This window comes from Procambarus clarkii, chromosome 53 (assembly GCF_040958095.1).
Source record: "Procambarus clarkii isolate CNS0578487 chromosome 53, FALCON_Pclarkii_2.0, whole genome shotgun sequence".
Lineage (NCBI taxonomy): Eukaryota > Metazoa > Arthropoda > Malacostraca > Decapoda > Cambaridae > Procambarus > Procambarus clarkii.
This window is the reverse complement of record NC_091202.1, coordinates 24,200,053-24,222,809: the sequence shown is the minus strand read 5'-3', so window position 1 is coordinate 24,222,809 and position 22,757 is coordinate 24,200,053. Positions and strand designations below refer to the sequence as shown.

General features: G+C 46.5%; 1 protein-coding gene across 1 annotated transcript in view; it reads right to left on the bottom strand.

The window, feature by feature from the left end:
- Positions 1-460: 460 nt before the first annotated feature.
- Positions 461-22,757, bottom strand: part of LOC123767055 (uncharacterized) — a 66,831-nt gene continuing 44,534 nt past the window's right edge. Inside the window, 2 exon segments of the mRNA XM_045756521.2 lie at positions 461-4,867; positions 11,333-11,559. Coding sequence (XP_045612477.2) covers positions 3,550-4,867; positions 11,333-11,559 — 1,545 coding nt within the window. The 3' untranslated portion in view covers positions 461-3,549.

Here is a 22,757-nt window from a genome sequence, read left to right as displayed (position 1 = left end):
TGAATCGGGGTGCGTTGAATCGAAGTTGTATTGTACATTTAAAAAAAAAAAAAAAAAAGTTCTGCTGATAAAGAGAACAGCTCCTATTAGCTGGAACTGAGAGATAATGCAGTGATAAAGAAGAAGAATAGTAGTAAGGAGGGTTCACAAAGTGGATATGCAGCTGGTGCCTTTCTAGCATTACTGAGTAATACATACTAAGACAAATAATAAAGACTATGTTATTATGCTGTATTTTGTTATATATCATATAAATTTATTGCCCAATGCCAATATCTGTTAGTTTTACCAATGTCCAACAATTTTTTTTTTTTTGGGGGGGGGGGGATATTTTTTTTATTTTTTGCCTTTATTTATTATTGGATTTTGCTGTAGCTTCTACATCTTAGGGAATGCACACCCGTCACTATGTATGTGACGGGTGAACAAAATTGGTCAACAAGTTAATCAGTTACAGGTAGCAGAAATTGTTGCTTTTATTTATTTTTTTAATAAAAATTTACAGATTTCAAACTATTCTCTTCATCTCTTTAGGTTGTATTGAAAAATGGGGCCCAGATGTGGGCCTTATCACTTATTTAAAGTATACTTATAATCCTTATTAACCCATTATCCTTATCCCCATATTTGTTTTTAGGGGACTATTTTTTCTTAACTTTATTTCAAGACATATTGACCTACACCTTTCACATATTCGAGTACGAATGCCAAGCAATATTTAGTAAAACTTACAAGATATGACATAAATTCTAAATACTATATATTGTCGAGAAGTTTACCTTCATTTTTGCTCCATGAACAGGATTTTCAATGTTAGACAAGCTGTAAAATTCAGTTTCTGAACAATTATCACCATTTTTACATATTATGTACAAAGTTCTTAGTTCTAAGGCTTCTTCAATTGCATTTATTCATAAACCTATAACTTTAGGAGTTATAAATTTTTGTGTCTAAATTTTGCACATATTTTGAAGGCCAGTGACTATTTTTTTTTACAGTAACTATACTCTCAAACTCAATTTTAAATTGAGGAAAATGAACGTTATATGCCATTCTAAGCCCATGATGAATAAAATCAAATCTAGTGAAATATTAAATTTGTCAGCTTAATTTGAAATTGTGAAATTTTAATTTTTAAAAATAATTTTTTTCCTGTTCATGTTATGATATTGAACCATGATTAAAAATTGGAGCATTTACCATATAGATTATGCACAAAAATTTTGAGTGTGTTTGAGGAAGGTTGAGAAATTAGTCTCCCAGCCCCTTAACACCTAGTAACATTGTAGTGAATGTCTACCAATCGATAATTTGACTGATAGACAATATAAGTAAATAAACACTCCCAGCTTATGTAGGAAAGAATTTGTGGGAGTTTAATATCATACAATCCACTTTAAATTCATACAGTCCACTATCAAAATAAACGTAAGAAATAAATTTATATAAATATTCAATATAAATTATAAATTATAATTCATTAAATAAATTAATAATTGTACTAAAATAAATCTATAAATCCCACGAGTCAGTTTTCCCTACAAAAGATGAGGCTTTAACTAGATAACTAGTTCTTTAAATGAAGGAAATCCTTATGAAATCTTTGCTAAGTAAAATATAGCTTTTGTATGAAGAAAGGTTCTTCACCCTGGAATAGAGGGTAATATCCTCCCAACAGGAGGCAGATAGTACAAATGACCATCTGTTTGTGGCAAAATCAACAGACATTTTTCAAGCTCCCAAATAGTGAGTGCGAGCTCGGTAGTCGATCCATAATGAGCCACACCAAAGACATGTGGGCTTGCCAGGGCCTGAAGAGTTAGGACCAAGCAGGGCACCCAAGCACTAGGAATGCTCACTAAAACAAATGACACTGAGCACAACCTTCAGGATAAATACACACCTATGAAGGCCATCAGAGGCATGGTGTATGTACAAGCACATGAACCCTATTGCACCCCTTAATCAATAAACTCCAACCTCAGAGCCTGACACAGGAGTCAATGACCTTTGCATTAACTCTGGGCAAGGCACCTTACACAATAGGCCTGCCTCTATGGGATGAACTCCCAAACCCACTAGGGAAGGCACTCTGTCAGGACAGGGGTATCATTAAATAAATGCTTAGGGAAGGGCTCAACAAAAACACATGCACCTCAAAGTGAACAGTTTTGAAAGTCCACAAAACAATTGAGGCATGTAAACACATGCACCTGAAGCACACTAAATCTTGGAATCATACACAAACCAAATGGGGCCCCACAGGACAGAGTCCAAAGGATGGGCAACACTTCAGCCACAACGGGGGCTGTGGCTGAATGGACAGCGCTTGGGACTCGTAATCCTAAGGACTGGGACCGAGGTTCGATTCCCAGCCATGGCAGAAACAAATGGGCAGTTTCTTTTACCCTGATGCCCCTGTTACCTAGCAGTAAATAGGTACCTGGGAGTTAGACAACTGTTACGGGCTGCTTTCTGGGTATGTGTGAAAAAAGAAGTAAAATAAAAAATTAAAAATTAATCGTTAATTTATTGACAGTTGAGAGAGGCGGGCCAAAAGAGCAGAGCTCAACCCCTGCCAGCACAACTAGGTGAATTCTATTTAGAAAAAGCTGAGAACTGCTATAGCTGATGACCCAAGGAGCGGTCCATACAACTGGTCATCAGTGAAAGGACGAAAGTGTGTCCATATGAGACCTGACAGCTCCCAATGGTGCTGCCACCTAATGCTGGTCAGCTGTAATGAGAGGGGTTCAGCTCACTACTGATCAGTGGTGGCTCGTGGAAGAATAGAATGGTGGGACTGCATCACTGCAAGCTGCACACAACAGTACTGAATAATAATAATAATAATAATAATAATAATAATAATAATAATAATAATAATAATAATAAAAAAATAATTACAAAAATAACTGAAGAAATAAATAATTAAACAAAAGACTTTGATAAATATACTTCATACATACTGTAGTCCCGTAGGAGTCATCATTGTCATGTTGGTGGAGGTATGAGCTGCACAGAATGCAGTTCAACATTGCCAAATGTAGCACTAATAAATCCTACACTATTTTACAGCATAAAACCTCTATTTTTATCGTGTTTTAATGAAAATGTTCAAAATTCAGTTATAAATATATTGAAAATAACATATAAAGATTTTCTGTTATGACACATTTGTTTGTTTATTATTGTAGTGTGAGGTTGATGGAGTCATACACCTGGCAGAGTGTCTGGGGGGGACTGCAGCTCAGCAGCACCTACGGGCGAGTTGCCACTGTTACTGAGCGTATTGTTTGCAGGGTTGTTTGCTGCTTCACTTTTTATTACTTTGTGATTCATGGAATTGTCTGTATTACTTTGCTTACTTTTTGGATGTTTCCTTGGTGAGGGTGATTATAACAATCCCCCTGCTCCCTGCAGCTCTGTGAGGGAGCCAGAGTCTGGCTCTGGTCACCAGTAGGCTATTGAGGACTCCTAGGGATGATATGTGTGGAACGATCTCAGTGCTAGCATCAGGGAGTTTCTTCAAGACTTTATAACTTAATTTTATGATGAAGGCGTATATGTCCAATTTTGGCTGGACTCTGGAACAGTAACTTCTTGAACATAATAAAAGTATGGCGGGAGTGATAAGTGAACAGGTGCATGAGGACTGTCTTGTGTGGCTGGGCCTAAGGTCTGAAAAGTTGGTGCTGGTATGGTAGTTGCTGCTGAACTGCTTCCACTATGAGATACAGATGTGACAATGTGTGTGTGTGTTTGATGAGGATTTTGACCGGTTGTTCTAGGAAGCTGTGACACTGCTAGAGTTGGAACCATGCTGGTTGTTAAGCACTGCAGTGCCACCGGAGGTCTCAACTGACGAACATGCTGACTTCCAATACTCTGTGCACTTCTTGGTTTATTGGTTACCACAGATCCAGTTTCATTCCTTTCTGATATCACTAAATGTTCTGTAGACTCTGGTACACCCTGAGCTGATGATGCTGATGAAGACAATGGATCTACCATAGAATCTTGTATGATAAAAGCAGTAGTAGCAGGTGCTTCAGCTATCCCCTCTGGTAATGTGTGATGCTGGTTAGCCATATACTGGTTTAGGATGACCTGAAGAGACTGATACAATTCTTGAAGGCCACCTACCTCATGAAGAGAATAAGTAAGGCTACGAAGAGTATCCAGTTGTACTCGCACCATTTCTGCAAAACTGGCAGCCTCTCCTGATCGATCTCTTGGTAAAACATCAGTCGATATGCACTCTCGTCCTTCCAGGTCTCCAAGACTGCCTCTATCTGGCTCATCTGTGCAAAATGTTTGTACTGCTTCCTGTAAGGTTGAGGCTTGCAAGGGCGCACTATTAGACATCACATTATCACAACACCCTGTTTCATTCTCTCCAAATCTAGTTCTTTTTTGCTTCCTTTTCTTTCTCTGGCTCATTTCAAAGGAGACTTGTTCACTGGAGACTTTCCGTTTGGCTGATATCCCCATTTTCTTACAAAGGGTATAAACAAGATTAGCTATATCCTTTAGACGAGGATAATATGCCCTATCATCAGGCTGTGGAACCACCATGTCTCCAACATGCTGCATTTCCACATGACTGTCTAGAATACCCTTTATTGATTTTGGAGCAGTAACCCCTTCACATATAAGTTCTTTAATCTTATTAGTTATAGATGGATGGATGCTACGTGATCTGCCTTGCAGTGGGTGATTGTGAACTACACTTAATGGCAAAGTTATGTGGTAAAGTTCTTCCTTTTCCAAAGTTAGTCCCTGGCTCATGTCTCTTCGGAGTGCCTTTAGCATTACTTTTCTTTCTGTTGCCATTGCATTATAGGGAACTGCATACCCTGGGTACCTGTATAACACAATAATGAGAATAAAAATTACATGGTATAAGCATATATAGAAATCAAACCAAATATTGTTGCATTTTCCATAAGTTATTGTACCTCTTCATGGTGCCCATTAGTTAGCTAAAGACCATATCAGTTAAAAGAAAGGCAGCATAAAACCAGCATTGAATGTAATGAAACACCAGTTTCTGGGTGAGCCCCAGAGGTTCTCTGAAGCTAGCTTACTGATCAAGTGCCATACTACTTGGAGTCATCAGTTGTAGAGTTCATGTATGCCTACTGGGGACCATGGGCCAGAACCTGGCCCCCTCCGAGAGGCGCCGGAGCAATGGCCCATGAATACTTTACATTTAAAGTTTGTCATATTGTCATCCACCATAAAAGGCAGCCAGAGAGGTAGGCGAATCAAAACAAACTACTGCATGGTTAAAAAATGTGACCTATGCCCTCTAAATTTTAAGAGGACTCCTCCACCAAGAAACAAACAACTAAAACTTCGTCCAACTAGCCCCTTACTCGTTAGCTTCAACCCATCCCCCCCTCATTGGAGGGAAGGGAGCTGGCCTGGGTGAGTCAGACTGCCACCAGCTAGGTCTTGAATGATAAAAGCTCCTAAAACTCACTGACCAGAGGGAGGGAAGGAGGGTGTCGGATAGCCCCTAGGGTCTCACACAGAAACATTCACATTTCATTACGTTCAATGCTGGTTTTCAGTGGAGGAGCCCCGTTGGCTCCCTGAAGCTAACTACCAACACAGAAGGAAAAAACCCAGCGTTGAATGTAATGAAACTGCCATTTTCTGGATGAGCCCTGGAGGCTCCCTGGAGTTATCGAGCTAATATGTGATATATTAGACCAGAGCATTCATTAGTCTATGGAGTTCAGCCTATAGTGGCCCACAAGCCAGAGCCTGGCCCCCTCAGAGAGGTGCAGGAAGCAATGGCCATAGAAAACCCCCGTGGTTGGGGTTTTTCCTTATCTGCCAACGACCAGGGTTAGGCACCCAGAAAGGTAGGCATAACAAAACAAACTCCAAATGGTAAGAAAATGGCAACTAAAAAACAAAAAGAAAGAAAGAACTCCCTCCAATCCAAAGGGAAAAAAGCAAACATCACACTCCACCGCCGCATCGCTCATCTACCCAGCCCTCCCCTCCCCGCCCCAGCTACCTAGCACTCCAGATCGGAACATTAACCAAATAATGGGTGGCCAGGACCCTGTTCGACCTCTAAAATCCCTGCGCCTGAATATCAGCCCAAGACATGTTGCCAAATACAGCAGCCAATGCGGCAAACTTCCTAAAGTCATGGGCATGAGGATAAACCGCAGGCTGGCTAGACTTAATAACCCTGTAGAAGACCTGGGAGACCCGAGCCCTGGAGAGCAAGAAGCTCACCGACCCGACCCCCAGAGGCCAATGCCAACAGAAACAGAGCCTTGAAAAAACAATCTTGAACCAAAGGGGCCCACCACAAACAGAGGACAGGAAAGATAGGAGAGCACCCTGTCCAAGGACCATGAAGGCTCAGACTCGCATGAGCAGGCCGGAGGTGAAACAAAGCACGAGAAAGCTTATGGAACAGGGTAGAAGTGACAGCCACCCCATATGCAAGCTAGAGTGCCTCCACCAGTGCTGCATGATAGGAAGTGACAGTATTAGGCATTAAATGATGGTCCTGAAAAAGTTAAGACAGAAAGAACAAGATGACCCAAGCAGAAATAGAAGACAAGCTACAAAGAGAGACAAAATGGGGGAAGAATGCCAGGAAACTTCATACTGTCGTCGAGACGAAGCTCTCAAGTGGGACACCATCAACGAAGCCACCTGATCACCATACAAATGGTGATAAACTCACGTCAAAAAGACCAGGCATGAAGAGCGGAGGAGAAGACCGAAGCATCTGTATACCGAAGTGGTTTGACCTGCTGGAAGAGGTGGAGCCGCGGAAAACGCCCTGGGTCCGCACACTAAGCAAGCAGCGTCTGGAACCAAGGCTGGGCCTGCCACCAAGGGGCCACGAGGACTAATCTCCCTTGGTAGGACTCCAATCAAGCCAGAACCCGAAGAAACTGCTGGACCGGGAAAAAGAGGTACAGGTAACCCCACCTCGACCAGTGTTGTCGAAAGGTATCCACAGCGACAGCCTCGCAGTCGGGGAAGGGCGCCACACAGATCAGGAGATGCTGAGACCACGTCGACGCGAAGAGATCCATGTCCGGGAGTCAGTACGTCCGGCAGAGCCAACTGAAGGAGTCGGCATCGACAGTCCATTCCGTGGACAGGGGAATGAACCGAGACAGACCGTCTGCCAGGATGTTGGACACTCCTCGGATATGAACCCCACGGAGAGCCAAACTCTGAGAAGCCAGCAGACAAGCAACTCAAAGCAACCGGCCCCAAAGAGGCAAGGACCAAAAGGAAAGAAGCGAGACAGCCCATCTGCCAGGATATTGGATACTTCTTGAACTTGAATAGAGGGGTTGAGCTAAACCCCAAGAACTCAAAAAAACTCCAGCTCCAAGCCCTTCGGGCGGTGCCCCCTTCCTCCCCTCGGTTGACACAATGAACCACAGGGAAAGAGAGTCTGAATGGAGCCGGACCATAGAGCCCTGAGGAATCTGAAAGGTTCTCTGCAACACCTGAATCTGAATCCGGAATCTGCAGCACCTGCCACAAACTCCCACATGGTGCTGAGCCTAACGAAGAGAGGGGGCCCCAATGCTCCCGTGCCAGACTGGTGAGCACTGGTCACAAGGCTCCAACTGAGCACCGAAGCATCCGTGAAAACATTGAGCGAGGGAAGGGGAAGATGCCATGGCACCGAACCCCAAAAAGAAAGCCAGTGATGCAGCATCTGTCGCAGGGACACCAGGTGACGGACCCAGTGATCGCAAGAGTGCCAAAAAGGGGCTGCCCCGAAGATACAGGAACAGCCTCCAGAGCCAACCCTGCCCAACGGTAAACCAGAAGGGCAAAGTTCAAGCTCTCGCACAGCTGCTTGAGCAGCCTCATAGTGGTGGGGGGCCTCGTAGCCTGGTGGATAGCGCGCAGGATTCGTAATTCTGTGGCGCAGGTTCGATTCCCGTACGAGGCAGAAACAAATGGGCAAAGTTTCTTTCACCCTGAATGCCCCTGTTACCTAGCAGTAAATAGGTACCTGGGAGTTAGTCAGCTGTCACGGGCTGCTTCCTGGGGTGTGTGTGTGTGTGTGTGTGTGTGTGTGTGTGTGTGTGTGTGTGTGGTGTGAAAAAAAAAATTAGTTAGTAAACAGTTGATTGACAGTTGAGAGGCGGGCCGAAAGAGCAGAGCTCAACCCCCGCAAAAACACAACTAGTAAACAGCTGCTGATTCATCTGGGATCCCTTCAGCAGCAGCTGATGGCAGGACTGCAGCCAGAGCAAGGCCGCAGGGGGAAAGAGAAAGTGATGCAGTCCCAGAATTCCAAACAAGACCCAACCAAGTCTGAACCTGGGATGGAACACACTGAAACTTCTTCTAATTCCCCAGGAACTTGAACTTGGCGAGCTGGGAAAGAGCCAGATACCTGGCTAGCAGACAAGCAGACTGGCTGGGAGCCCAAACCAACCAGTCGTCGAGGTAGGCCAAGACCCGAAGTCCCAGCAGGCAAAGATGGGCCACCATGACCGGATTCAAGTCTCTAAAAATGCGAGGTGCCAGATTCAGTCCAAGAGGAAGACAACGAAAGCAGTAAGCTTGTCGCCCCAGCACAAAACCCAACCAATCCCTGAACCCCAGATGAAGAGGGACATACCAATAAGTGTCCTTGAGGTCCAGGGCTCAAAAATGGGCCGGACCTGGGACAATGTGGTCATCCAAAAGGAGGGGCAAGGAATCAATCAGTTCAGATGAGACAGGTCCAAAATGTATCAGAGATCTGCACAGTCCTGTTTCAAGACCAGAAAAAGGCTGGAACCACCGAAGAGATGAGGTCGCGTCAAACACGCCTAAGCAAGCCCACTCCAAGACAACCTGATGGATGGATGGAGACGAGGCATACCTCAGCAGAACCGACCTTACTGAAGGAGGAAGGGCCACCCACCGCCACTGAAACACATGAGACATGACTCGAAAAACCGATGAATCATGGGACCAGGCATGGACAAACAAGAGCCAGCTCCGACCCCCATCGCCCCGTTAAAGGACAACCCGCTAAAGAGCCAATGCGAACCCCAAGGGCCAGACCTCCTTGCAGAGCGAGCACAGTGCTAACCAGACAAAGCAGACTGCACCGGGGTTCGCTCCACCGACCCTGAAGCTGACACCACTGACCTACCCCGACCCAAAGCAACCTGAGCCCTGGTTCAACCCTTTTGAAAAAACTGAGACCGACCCCCCCCCCCTCGGGCACACAACAAATCAGAAATAAAACGGCAACCTATGGAAGTAGCCAACAAATACTGAACACTGTCTGCCGGGAACAACAAAGGTGAAGCAGAAAGAAGAGCCAGAGAAACCGAATCCAAAGACAGAGCCAGCACAGCCTGCTGACATATGAGACTAGAGGTCAAAACATGAAAACCATCTCCCAGAGGATTGGTGCATACCGCTTCAGTAAGGCAGACTGAGACCAAGATGCCCACAGCAGGCATCTCACTAAGTGACCCCACATCTTCCGAAAGCCAATCAGAAGGAAGCTCCAGAAGGAAAAGGTACCACACGACAGAGGCCAAGGGCACCCAAGTCCAAAGGTTATCAACCACCAAGACAGCCGAAAGAAAGGGGATCTGAGCATGTAACTGTAACTTTTGAGCTAAGCCCTGCCCCTGCTCAGAAACCCTCAGACGCTTCGAAGTCAGAAACAGGGATGGGAGGAGAAGGGCGAACCACACCCACCTGGGAAGGACGAAGGGGTGTGTACCAAACCATGGTCAAAACAACTAACACCCTCAAATCCAAGACCCTAAAAACCCAGTAGGCTTTTAGGTTCAGGGCTTCCAAACAGGCACACAACCTGGCATGTTACAACACAGAAAAATGCCTATGCAATGTGATTGCTGCCTGATACCTCGGAATATCTAATGAGGAATGGGTAATCGGGAGTACACGAGGAGAACAAATCCCGTAAGACTCCGGTCATAGATGTCACCAACCCATCAAACAGCATGGCGGAGGCAGAACGGATAAGCGTCACCCTGAGGCAAGGGCTATGAACAACTCTCAAATTCGCACAAGGCAAGAGCGGCTTGGAAGAGGTACCATTGAACAACTGAACTCGCTGGGGATTTCCAGGGCCTGTAGGGTGAATGCACTCTACAGGAAGCCCAGGCACTTCAGCTAGCTACACTGGTAACCCCCTGTCGGTGCAAGCAACCAGACCACTAGAAACTGCCGGAAAGCCCCAGAGACAACAGAGGAGTCCTACCATACACACCCTAGGTGGGCCTAATAAGGCAAAAGGCAGAACTCCACTGCCAAAAGAAGTGAACTAAAGCTCCAGCAAATGAAAGAGTGAAAGAAAAAACTCGAGACCTTACAACAGCCAACAAGAAGTCTGGGAGAAAACGTCAGCCCGCCCTAGCTAGCTGAAGAGCCGGCATCGTCAGCAATAGTGCGCCCCACCAGCCAACAACATTCCCCTACCCATGATAAGATGGAAGACCTAAAGGCCCCCCAATGCACCCCAAGTGCAATTACCACCACAAGCAAGGAAGTCCTCTAAAGGGGAGCGATTCCTGAATGCACTAGGGAAGAAAACCCTGACCACACAAGGGCAGTACAGTACAGTACTTACGGAGCACCTAGGGAAGGTGACCCTAGGCGCATGCAGCTCCAGTACTCTAAACTCCTGGCCAACACACACTTCCCTGTAAGAACAGCCTCACAAGGCAAAAAGCCAACAAAATGGGAAATTATCCAAAGTGAACCAATGACCTCTGGGCACATCAGTCAAGAACTGGCTAGTGGCGGCCCGGCTCTCCCTCCCCAATAAAGTGGGGGTGGAGCTAACGAGCGGGTGGCTTGTTGGACGAAGTCTCGGTTGTCTGTTTCTTGGTGGAGGAATTCTTTTGATACTTAAGAGGGCATAGGTTGCCTTTTTCAACCAGGAAGTAGTCTGTTTTGTCTAGGAAAAGCCTACCTTTCTGGGTGCTTTCCCTGATTGATGGCAAGATGACAAACTTTAAATGTAAAATGTTCATGGGCCACTGCTTCCTGAGCCTCTCTGAGGGGAGCCAGTTCTGGCTCCTGGTCCCCGGTAGACATACAAGAACTCTGCACTGACAACTCCAAGTAATATGGCACTTAATCAATAAGCTAGCTTCAGGGAACCGACAGGGCTCCCCCATAAAAGACCTATACTGAACAGCATAATGCTGTGATTCTCTCTCACTACAAAATGCAAATGAGTGCAAATTATTAAATAACAAAGGAATAAGGATTCTTAACAAAGTTAGAGAGGTATGTGGTAGGGTACTGATTAACCAGGTGAAAAATATTATGTACTTACTTGACAATTACTTTAACGTTAATCCTGGCAGTGCACGAGGTAAAAGTAACATCTTTGTATCGTTTCTTGGGTTGACTATCATTTATCACTCCTCCTCTTAATCTGTCTTTGTGTGCTTGTCTTGCTACTGTGTCTTCGGAGGCTTCAGAAATTCTTTTTTCGTGCTCAAAGTTCCCTTCTGTTCTATCTGTCATTCTGTTTTCAGCCGTTTTCTCTGCATCTTTCCTCTTAAAAAAAAAAAATAATTACTTTTGGAATGAAAAAGATTTTATGTTTGGAGAAGAACAATTGTAATGAACTGATTGTTGATATTTTGTCCCAGTGCCAAGCAATGCAACTTGTTACCAATTCCTTAACAAGTGACTCATTAGAGATGCTATCATTAGCTAAGAAAAATAAAGTATTCAATGTAATGAAGCTCCTCTTTCTAATAGAGCCCCAGTGACTCCCTGAAGCTATCTTGCTGAAATTGTTCTATGCTAATGGGTCACATCAGTCATGGGAGTTCTATTTGGCCTACCGGGGACTAGAGCCAGTAGCTCACCCTTTCAAAGAGGTGCAGAGAATGAACGACAATTTGCCACTCCATCCAGAAAGTCAGCGAAGCTTTACACACAACCGGAGGATTCACAAAAAAAATGAAGGCTCAGAAACTCCAAATAACCGCAAATGATTCATAAGGAACCGGAGCTCAAACTAGCTCAAAACTAGTTGGTACCAATGCCAACAACCAAGCGACTCAGCCCCTGCCATCTCCCCTATGTCAGTTCTGGAGCTGATGAACAACCCACTGATAAACAGATGAACCAAGAAGGAAGGGAGGGAGGGAATCAGGAAGCCACCAGGGATCTACCAGAAAGAGGTGTTTAATTACATTTAATGCTGGATTTCTGGGGAGGTTCTTCATTGGTTCCCTGAAGCTAACTAATTACAGAGAATTAAAAATGAGACTTACTAGGGAGGAGAGGTGGCAGGCACTAGGACAAAAACCAGTGTTGAATGTAATGAAATGCCATTTTCTGGGTGAGACCCCGGAGGCTCCCGGAGCTTACTAGGCTGATGTGCTAATGTCAGACTTTGGCATCAGTCATGTGTATAGAGTTCTGTGGGCCTACCGGGGACCACGAGCCAGAACCTGGCCCCCTCAAATCAGGCAAGGTGAGCAATGGCCTATAGAAATTTCCTTGTGGTTGGAAGCATTCTATGTCTGCCATTGACTGGGTCAGGCACCCAGAAAAGTAAGCATCCCCCCCAAAAAAACAATGTTGAATGTAATGAAACGCCATTTTCTGGGTGAGTCCCGGAGGCTCCCCGGAGCTATCCATGGCTGATATGGATACCCTAACTATTTTGCATCAGTTGATGTGGGTGGAGTTCTAGGCCTACCGGGGACCACGAGCCAGAACCTGGCCCCCCCCCCTCAGAGAGGCACGGGGAGCAATGGCCCATAGAATTGCACATGTGATTTGGAGCATTCTATATCTGCCATCGACCGGGACAGGCACCCAGAAAGGTAAGCGCCACAAAACAAACCCCTATTCTGGTTAACAACAAAAATCGACAAACGAGTGGACAGAACTCCCTCAGGAAAACGAACTAACAAGCATGACGTCACACGAGCTGCACCGCATGTCTGCGTAGCTCCCCCCTCCCCGGGAGGGGAAAGGGGAAACCCCAGACCCCTGCGCCAGCAATCCCTGCCCAAGTTCTGAGGCTGGATATCAAAACCGCAAAAAAAACGCCGACCGGAGGGCGGGAGGGTGCCGGGGAGCCTCCGGGACTCACACGGAAAATGGCGTTTCATTACATTCAATGCTGGTTATCTGGAGGGAGCCCCCTACGGCTACCCGGAGCTACTTCACCAAGGACTACCTAAGAAAACAAGGGGCCATACCCGGGAGGCAGTCGGTGAACCACTCCTCAAAACAAAGTCGAGACAACAACCCAAGGACCCCTCTGGAAAGCAGCATGCACATCATCCGCCAGAAAAAGGGAGAACGGCTGCAGCCGAAGAAACCTATGACCACGACCATAGGAGCCAAAAACCACTGCGCCTGAGAAGAGCATGAAGCTCTGCCACACGAACCCCAGAGGCCAATGCCAACATAAAGAGAGAGCCGAAGCAAAGCAAACCAGAACCGAAGGAGCCACAACAACCAAGGAGAAGAAAAACAGGAGAGCATCCTATCCAAAGACCAGAACGGCACAGGCAGTGCATGAGCAGGCCGGAGGTGAAACAACGCATGAGACAGTCTGTGAAACGGCACAGAAGGAACATTGATACCGAAAGATAGCAGCAGAAACCAAGGTGCCAGACCCAGGAACAGCCCCAAGCGCCTCTACATCCTCCGCAAGCCAATCCTATGACAGCCCCAGGAGGGAAAAGAAAATGCAGGACCAAAACCAAAATGCCACAAGCATGCAAGTCCACCGCCACAAGTGCAACCGACAGGGAAGGAACCCGCATAAGGAGCCGCCCCGCACCAACATCCCGCAGAAGGGCAGAAGCGAAAAGACTCATTAAGAGGAGCAGAATCGCCCCCAGGAAAACGAGTAGTGCCGAGACAGCGCTAAGAGAAGAGATATGAACAAAAGAACAGGAAGGCCAAACACCCAGAAGCTGCCTGGAATAGGACCCACAAGCCCTAGAAAGGACCGGAGGGAAGCTCAACCGAACGACAACAGACGTACCAGAAAATGGGAAGGAGCAAAACCGTCCCGAACCTTTGAGAACAAAAAGAAGCAAACACAAAGAACTAAGGCACAAAAACCCCGTCGCACCCGAGACCAAAAGTCATGCAGAAACCCCAAGAAGAGGGGGACATGACGAAGAAGGCCCGTCCCGGAAAAAAGGGGCGAAGACTATAGAAAAGCACCCACCGACAGGACGGAAGCAACAGGCACAATAGACAAGGAAACCGAGCCCAGGGAGGGGCCGACGCCCACAAAGCACGTGTGGAGAGGGGGAACGGAAAAACCCCACACCACAAAACCGCAAGCCCCGCCCAGAGGGGTAGAAATACCCCGGCGGGGACCAACGGGGCCTGAGGCCCCCTCATGTTAGCCCCTCCCAGCCCTGGGAACCCACCTTGCAGGCCCCGGGGCCGAGCTGTCCCCCCAAAGCCCCAGTGTCAAGAAAAACCCCGGGGCAGCCGTGAAAAAACACTAAGGAAGGGAGCCCACTAGGCTTTGGTACTTGAACCGAAACCGGAGGATAGGCGAAGGGCGAGACGAAGACCCCAAGCTCATCCCCAGCCAGCACAACGAGGCGAGGACAACGAGGACAGGACAGAGAATCCAAGGAACATGGAAAAACCAGGCCCGGCACAGCAAGACTAGCAAGGAAGGAGGGCCCCAAAGGGAGCACGGAAGGGCCGAACAAAATGCCACAACCAACTCCTACACGCAGCCGCAGTACCAAAACCGCAGCAAAATGTCACCACACTCCCCGAGGAAGCGACAGAGATGATAAAGATAAATCGGATCACGAGTGGCACACAAGGGGGACACAGGCGGAAACCGAGCACCCAACTGAGCCACAGGGACGGTAGAAGAAACGTGTGCAGTGTAACAGGCAATCGAAGGAACACATTAGGCAGCCCAACTTGGGCTGACCCCATACACAGCCCCAAGAGCAGAGATGAGAGCGCCCATGAAGCACAGAATACGCTCTCAGGCGAACGACAGGGAAGAGGCGGAACCAAAGAGCCAGAACCCAATCCTGCAAGCACAAGGAGGCGAGCACAAAACACCCTCGACACAGGAAAACGTACCACTGAACAGGCACCCCCACCATTGCACCGTGGAACAAGGTGGAGGTGGAGCCCCGAACTCAAGCAAGGTAGGACAAGCATAGGAGAGGGGCAGGAGGAGTACAGGCAGGAGCCGCCTCGGAAGGGCCAAGAGGCATCCGCAGACACCCGTGAACCGAGGAAGGAATCAGGTGGAGAGAACAAGAGCCGCCCTGTATGGGCTAATAGCCCTGCAGTAGGCACCTCGGGTGGTACGGTCCACGTTCTCAAGTACGTATGTACACCCATTCCTACTTCCAAAAACAAAAACAGCGTCAGGACGAAGGAGACGCTAAACCGCACCAACTCACCTGCAGAACATAGGCGCTGTTGGGCCATGACGCATGCCTATGAGTACGTAGCCGCCGGAGGCGGCCAGGGCGCCCATGCTGGAGAGAAGGAGGGGAGCGGCAGAGGAGGCTCCCCACCCTAGAATGCAGGGAAAAACCTCGTGACTTCCCCACAGCGGCACTCCAGAACACCCCCAAAGCAACGGGGCACGGATTGGATTAAGAAAAGAGCGAGAGGCGAAGCCCCCCCCCCCCCCGAGAGAAAATGTATGCAGAACAACACATGTGCACACCGCCCGGAACCAAAATAAACTCCCACGGCGCATGCGCAGGACGCGAAAGAAAAGTAGCCCAACACGGCGACAAGCAGCCCAACTGGCGACAAGTAGCCCAACCGACTACAAGGAGCCCAAACTGCCACAAGGAGCCCAACAGCTACAAGGAGCCCAAACGGCTACAAGGAGCGCAAACGGCTACAAGGAGCCCAAACAGCTACAAGGAGCCCAAACGGCTACAAGGAGCCCAAACGGCTACAAGGAGCCCAAACGGCTACAAGGAGCCCAAACGGCTACAAGGAGCCCAAACGGCTACAAAGGAGCCCAAACGGCTACAAGGAGCCCAAACGGCTACAAGGAGCCCACCCTGTCCAGAACAGAAGGAACCAGTATGGAGGCAAACTCCGGGACACACAGGAGGTAAGCCGCAAAGGCCAACCGCACCGCAGGCGAAGAGATGCGGGTAGATGAAAACCTCCGGAAGACGGAACCGAAGAAACCACAGGGACACGAACCGAACTCGGGGAGGAGCAGAACCCAAGCCCAAATCGTACGCAGAGGGGGGATAAAGAAAACCCCACTCCTCGCAACAGTAAGCCCCGCTCAGAAGGACAGAAATCCAGGTGGGGCACAATGGAGCGCAAGGCCCCCAAGGCCACTCCTCCCCTACCCCAGGAGCCTCTACACCAGGTCCCGGGGCCGAGTTGACCTCCAAAGCCCTGGTCCACAAGAAAAAGCCGGGCGGCCGAGAGAGCTGGAAGAGTAGGGGCCCACTGGTCGGACCCCGGAGCATCGGCCGGAGGAACAGACTCGAATGCCTCCGCAGCTACCCCGGATGGGACAACCCCCGAAACTGCCCAAGTCTCAGAACCTCTAACCCCGCCCCGACCCCGAAGCCTGCAGATGCGTAGGGGCTGGAAGCAGGAGGGGGAAAAACAATGGGGGCGTGGAAGGAACCAAGGCTGAAGTGACCAAAACCCCCAAGTCTGGGTCCCTACACAAAGCGGTGCAGCATCAGGGCGTCCGGGGAAGCGACAAACCCGAGCGCGTTGCAACAACCTACCCCGCAACGCGCGAGCTGCCTGCACCCACGGGAATTCATCAGGAGACTGGGTGAATGGAGTCACGAACAAGCAACAAAGCTCGCAGGACTCAGGGTCGAATGTGTCGCCAACCCAACAGGCAGCATGACGGAGGTAAAAACAAGGAGAGTCACCCTGAGACAAAGGGACAGAGCAACCCTCAACTCGCACAAAGCGAGAGGGGACACAAGGGTCACCACTATCGGACCCGAGAGCCCCCGGGGGGTTTCCCAGGGCCCCTAGACTGGGTCTGATAAGGGTTATCCCAGGCAGGGCACTGCTAACTGGCGCCCCAAACTACCAAGCAAACTGCTAAAGCTGAACCCACGGGACGTGTCCATCCGCGAGGGCGAAGTAGGGGGTGCCACCACACAAATGAACCTAATATAAGGGGGGGGGGGGAACACAAGGCAGATCCCCCTACCAGGCAAAAACAAATATAAAAGAAAAACCACACAAGTGGACAACGTACCCAGAGGGAACAGAGCCGGCCGCTGTCATAGGTGAAAACTAGCTACGCAGTACCCTGCGCCCCACCAGTGCTATAACTACCACTTACCCCAAGGTAAACAAGGGAGGAAACCTCCAAACACTCGGGGCGGCCAAATGCCAAGCAGCGAAAAGCCAACAGAGGTAGACCCAAGGTGACTTGTGGAAGGCAATCCCAAGCCCCAAGGGCGGTACTTACAGGGCACTCAGGGAAGGTGACCCTAAGCACATGCAGCCCGAATACCTAAGAATACTACTCCCAGCTCACACGACCACCGTAAGAGCAGCACTGCAAACAAGTCACAGCACTGAGACAAGACTGGAGCTGGAGCCACACGACCGTGGTCTGGGGCTCCCCCTTCCCCCTCCCGGGGAGGGGGGAGCTGCGCAGACATGTGGCGCGGCTCGTGTGACGTCATGCTTGTTAGTTCATTTTCCTGGGGGAGTTCTGTCCACTCGTTTGTCGATTTTTGTTGTTAACCAGAATAGGGGTTTGTTTTGTGGCGCTTACCTTTCTGGGTGCCTGTCCCGGTCGATGGCAGATATAGAATGCTCAAAATCACATGTGCAATTCTATGGGCCATTGCTCCCCGTGCCTCTCTGAGGGGGCCAGGTTCAGGCTCGTGGTCCCCGGTAGGCCTAGAACTCCACCCACATCAACTGATGCAAAATAGTTAGGGTATCCATATCAGCCATGGATAGCTCCGGGGAGCCATAGGGGCTCCCCCCAGAAAAACCTATTCTGGTGAAAATTGCTACCAAAAGCCGAACAAGTGGATAGAACTCCCTAAAAGAAACAAGCAAATGAGAATGACGTCACACTTAGCCGCACCACTGTCTGTGCAGCTCCTCCCTCCCCGGAAGGGGGAAGGGGGGAGCCCCAGACCTCCCACGCCGGCTATCCACCTTTCAGTTCTGAGGCTGGATGTCAAAACATGCGAAAAACTGCCGACCGGAGGGAAGGAGGGATGTTGGGAAGCCTCCAGGTCTCACCCAAAAAATGGCGTTTCATTACATTCAACGCTGGTTTTCTGGGGGGGGGGGGAAGCCTCTTTGGCTCACTGGAGCTAACTACCCACAGAGGTAGATACACCAGATGGACAGTTTAGTATTATATATTTATGTAATTAGTAAATATAAAAATCCTAATCTATCTTCCTTATCAAGGCAATTAACACTTGCGATGTTAGAATTTAAGGGACCAGTACTCACTCAAGATACAGCAGTGATGAAGCTCCATGTAGACACCAGATCATCAGTCTCCCTCCCCTTGTGATGTCCAACACTAGACCCCAGTGTCTGGTCTGAGAGACAGAACACACTCTCCTCTCCCTCTCTCATAACGAGCTTTTATACCCGTCCATCCCTAATTTTCCGTTGAAAGGACAGATTTGAATCTGGTAACAAGGGATAGCCTTCCAACCTTAGAAACTACAAGGTGAGGTAAGGTCACAGAAACCTCACCACCTCACAAACAAAGGGAATAAAGTATGCAATGCATTATAATCTGGAAGAAAATAAGCAGGTTGAAGCAGTTGAAAAACCTGACTTCAGGAGAGGACATTATGGCGACCTCAGAATTTTTTTTAGTGAGTATAATTTGACAGACTTGTTGCTAGGCAAGGAAGTGAATGAGATGTATGTCAAGTTTTGTGAAATATATGATAAAGGCACAAAAAAATTTATACCAAAACAGAGATTCAGAACTAGGAAACAGCAGTGTTCCAATAGAAATTGCGAGAGGGCCAGAGACCAAAAGACACAAAAATGGAATCAATACAGGAAGAGGCCAAACCCCCAAACATACCAACGATACAAAGATGCGAGAAACAACTACACGGCAGTGAGGAGAAAGCAGAAAGAAATTTTTAAAAAGGGATTGCAGACAAATGTAAAACAGAACAAGGTCTATTCTATAAATTCATAAACAACAAATTGCAGGTAAAGGATAATATTCAGAGGTTGAAAATGGGAAATAGATTCACGGAAAATGAAAAGGAAATGTGTGAAACACTAAACGAAAAGTTCCAAAGTGTGTTTGTACAAAATGAAATCTTTAGGGAACCAGACACAATAAGAATTCCAGAGAACAACATAGAGCACATAGAGGTGTCTAGAGACGAAGTGGAAAAAATGCTCAAGGAGCTAAGTAAGAACAAAGCAGTGTTCCAGATGGAGTTTCACCATGGGTTCTGAGAGAATGTGCACCTGAGCTCAGCATTCCACTTCAACTGATTTTTCAGGCATCCCTGTTTACAGGAGTTGTAGCTGATGTGTGGAAAAAGGCTAACATAGTTCCAATCTACAAAAGTGGAAGCAGGGAAGTCCCCCGTAATTATAGACTTGTATCATTGACAAGTGTAATAGTCAAAATATTGGAAAAAATAATTAAAACTAAATGGGTAGAACACCTGGAGGAAAATGATATAATATCAGACAGACAGTATGGTTTCCGATCTGGAAGATCCTGTGTAATGAACTTACTCAGTTTTTATGATCGAGCCACAGAGATTTTACAGGAAAGATATGGGTGGGTTGATTGAATCTTTCTGGACCTAAAAAAGGCTTTCGACAAAGTTCCCCATAAGAGGTTGTTCTGGAAACTGGAACATATTGGAGGGGTTGACAGGTAAGCTACTAACATGGATGAAAAATTTTCTAACTGACAGAAAAATGAGGGCCGTAATCAGAGGCAAGGTATCAGATTAGAGGAATGTCACGAGTGGAGTACCTCAGGGTTCAGTTCTTGCACCGGTGATGTTCATTGTCTACATAAACGATCTACCAGTAGGACTACAGAATTATATGAACATGTTTGCTGATGATGCTAAGATAATAGGGAAGATAAAAAAGGAAGATTGTGACGATTGCTTTCTTACGCAACACATTAAGGAACCAACACGGGAAAATAATATTTTAGATTTAGTGTTAACTAACAGGGAAACGCAAATTAATGACATCGAAATAGGGAGTGAGCTAGGGAGCAGTGATCACAAAGAAATCAGATTTAGCATAGAATGGAATAGACCAGTAGGAGAAAATTCTGTTAAAGTGCCAGATTTTCGAAAAGCTGATTTTAATAGCCTAAGAAATTTTTTGGGTCAAATTGATTGGAAAGGCTTGGGTATGGGGTGTGGGCCGGTCTTGGAGCGAGACATGAACCCAGCGATAGGTGACTTAAATGGGGATTTCGATGTGGATTCAATATATAACTTATTTAAGAATATTCTAAACAAAGCACAGGAACGTAGTATACCATACAAATTGAATAGATCGTATACTAATGACCCAAAGTGGATAACAAAGAATTTGAAGAACCTTATAGGTAAAAAGAGAGCTTGGTACAAAAGGATTAAAAATGGGGAGGTCACTTTAGAACAGGAATTCGTACAACTGGTTAGAAATGTTAAAAAAGAGATAAGGAAAGCAAAAAGAAACTATGAAGTTCGCATAGCAGGGCAAGCAAAGACAAATCCTAAAGGGTTTTTTCAGTTATATCGTACTAAGACTAGGGAAAGGATAGGTCCATTAAAAACTGAGACAGGTCAAATAACAGATAGTGATGAAGAGATGAGTAGTATTTTTAATAAATATTTTGTATCTGTATTTACTAAAGAGGAACTTAACAATATGCCTTCAGCCGAACAAGTCTATGTGGGTGGGGACGAGGACAGGTTGACGAGTTTAACAGTTACCAGGGAGGACGTTCTTAAACAAATAGTAAAACTCAAACCAAACAAATCCCCAGGGCCGGATGAAATGTTTGCTAGGGTGCTTAAAGAATGCAAAGAGGAGCTTTGTGACCCACTGTCAACCATATTTAATAAATCAATAGAGTCAGGCAGAGTGCCAGAGTTTTGGAAAGTTGCTAATGTGATACCAGTTTTTAAGAAAGGAGATAGATCACTTGCGTCTAACTATCGACCAATTAGCCTAACGTCTATTGTGGGAAAGTTACTCGAATCTATAATAGCAAATAAAATTCGTCTTCATCTTGAAAAACATAAATTAATAATTGAGTCGCAACATGGTTTTATAAATGGCCGTTCATGTTTAACAAATTTGTTATCTTTTTATTCTAGCATTGTTGAGGCAGTTGATAGTGGTAAGGATTGCGATGTTGTATACCTTGACTTTAGCAAAGCTTTTGATACAGTGCCACATGAAAGACTGATTAAAAAAAATAGAGTCTCATGGTATTGGGGGTGCTATATTAAGCTGGATTAGGGCATGGCTATACCAAAGGAAACAGAGAGTTAGTATAAATGGAATCAAGTCAGAGTGGGAAAATGTTGTAAGTGGAGTGCCTCAAGGCTCTGTCCTGGGACCTCTGTTGTTTATAATATATATAAATGATTTAGATTCAGGTTTGAGTAGCAACATTTGCAAATTTGCCGATGATACGAAAATCGGTAGGGAAATTAATTCGGAGGAGGACTCACTATCACTTCAAGTTGATCTAGATAGGGTTTTGAAATGGTCAAAGGATTGGCAGATGCAGTTTAATGCTGATAAATGTAAAGTTCTGAGGTTAGGTAATGATGATAGAGTTACAAGATACGAGCTAGATGGTGTTGTGATTGCGAAGTCGGATTGCGAAAGGGATCTGGGAGTTATGATTAGTAAGAATTTAAAACAAAAGGATCAATGCATAAATGTTCGTAATAAGGCAAATCGGACACTTGGATTTATTAATCGCAGCGTTAGTAACAAGACACCTGGTGTGGTTCTCAAGCTATATCTTGCTCTAGTTAGGCCCCATTTAGATTATGCAGTTCAGTTTTGGTCGCCATATTATAGAATGGATATAAATTCACTTGAACGTGTCCAGCGTAGGATGACTAAGTTAATTCCCCAAATTAGAAATCTTTCATATGAAGAAAGATTAACAAAGCTTAAGTTGCATTCACTGGAAAGGCGAAGAGTTAGGGGTGACATGATAGAGGTTTACAAGTGGATGAATGGACATAACCGGGGGGATATTAATAGGGTATTAAAAGTATCAACACAGGACAGAACACGAAACAATGGATATAAATTGGATAAGTTTAGATTTAGGAAAGACTTGGGTAAATACTGGTTCAGTAACAGGGTTGTTGATTTGTGGAACCAATTGCCGCGTAACATTGTGGAGGTGGGGTCCCTCGATTGTTTCAAGCACGGGTTGGACAAGTATATGAGTGGGATTGGGTGGTTATAGAATAGGAGCTGCCTCGTATGGGCCAATAGGCCTTCTGCAGTTACCTTTGTTCTTATGTTCTTCTTATGTTCTTATAAGAAACCTAGATGATTGTCATGCCCTTCAAGAAGACCTGGACAAAATAAGTATATGGAGCAATGCTTGGCAAATGGAATTTAATGTGAATAAATGCCATGTTATGGAATGTGGAATTGGAGAACATAGACCCCCCACAACCTATAAATTATGTAAGAAATCTTTAAAGAATTCTGACAAAGAAAGGGATCTAGGGTTGGTTCTAGATAGAAAACTGTCACCT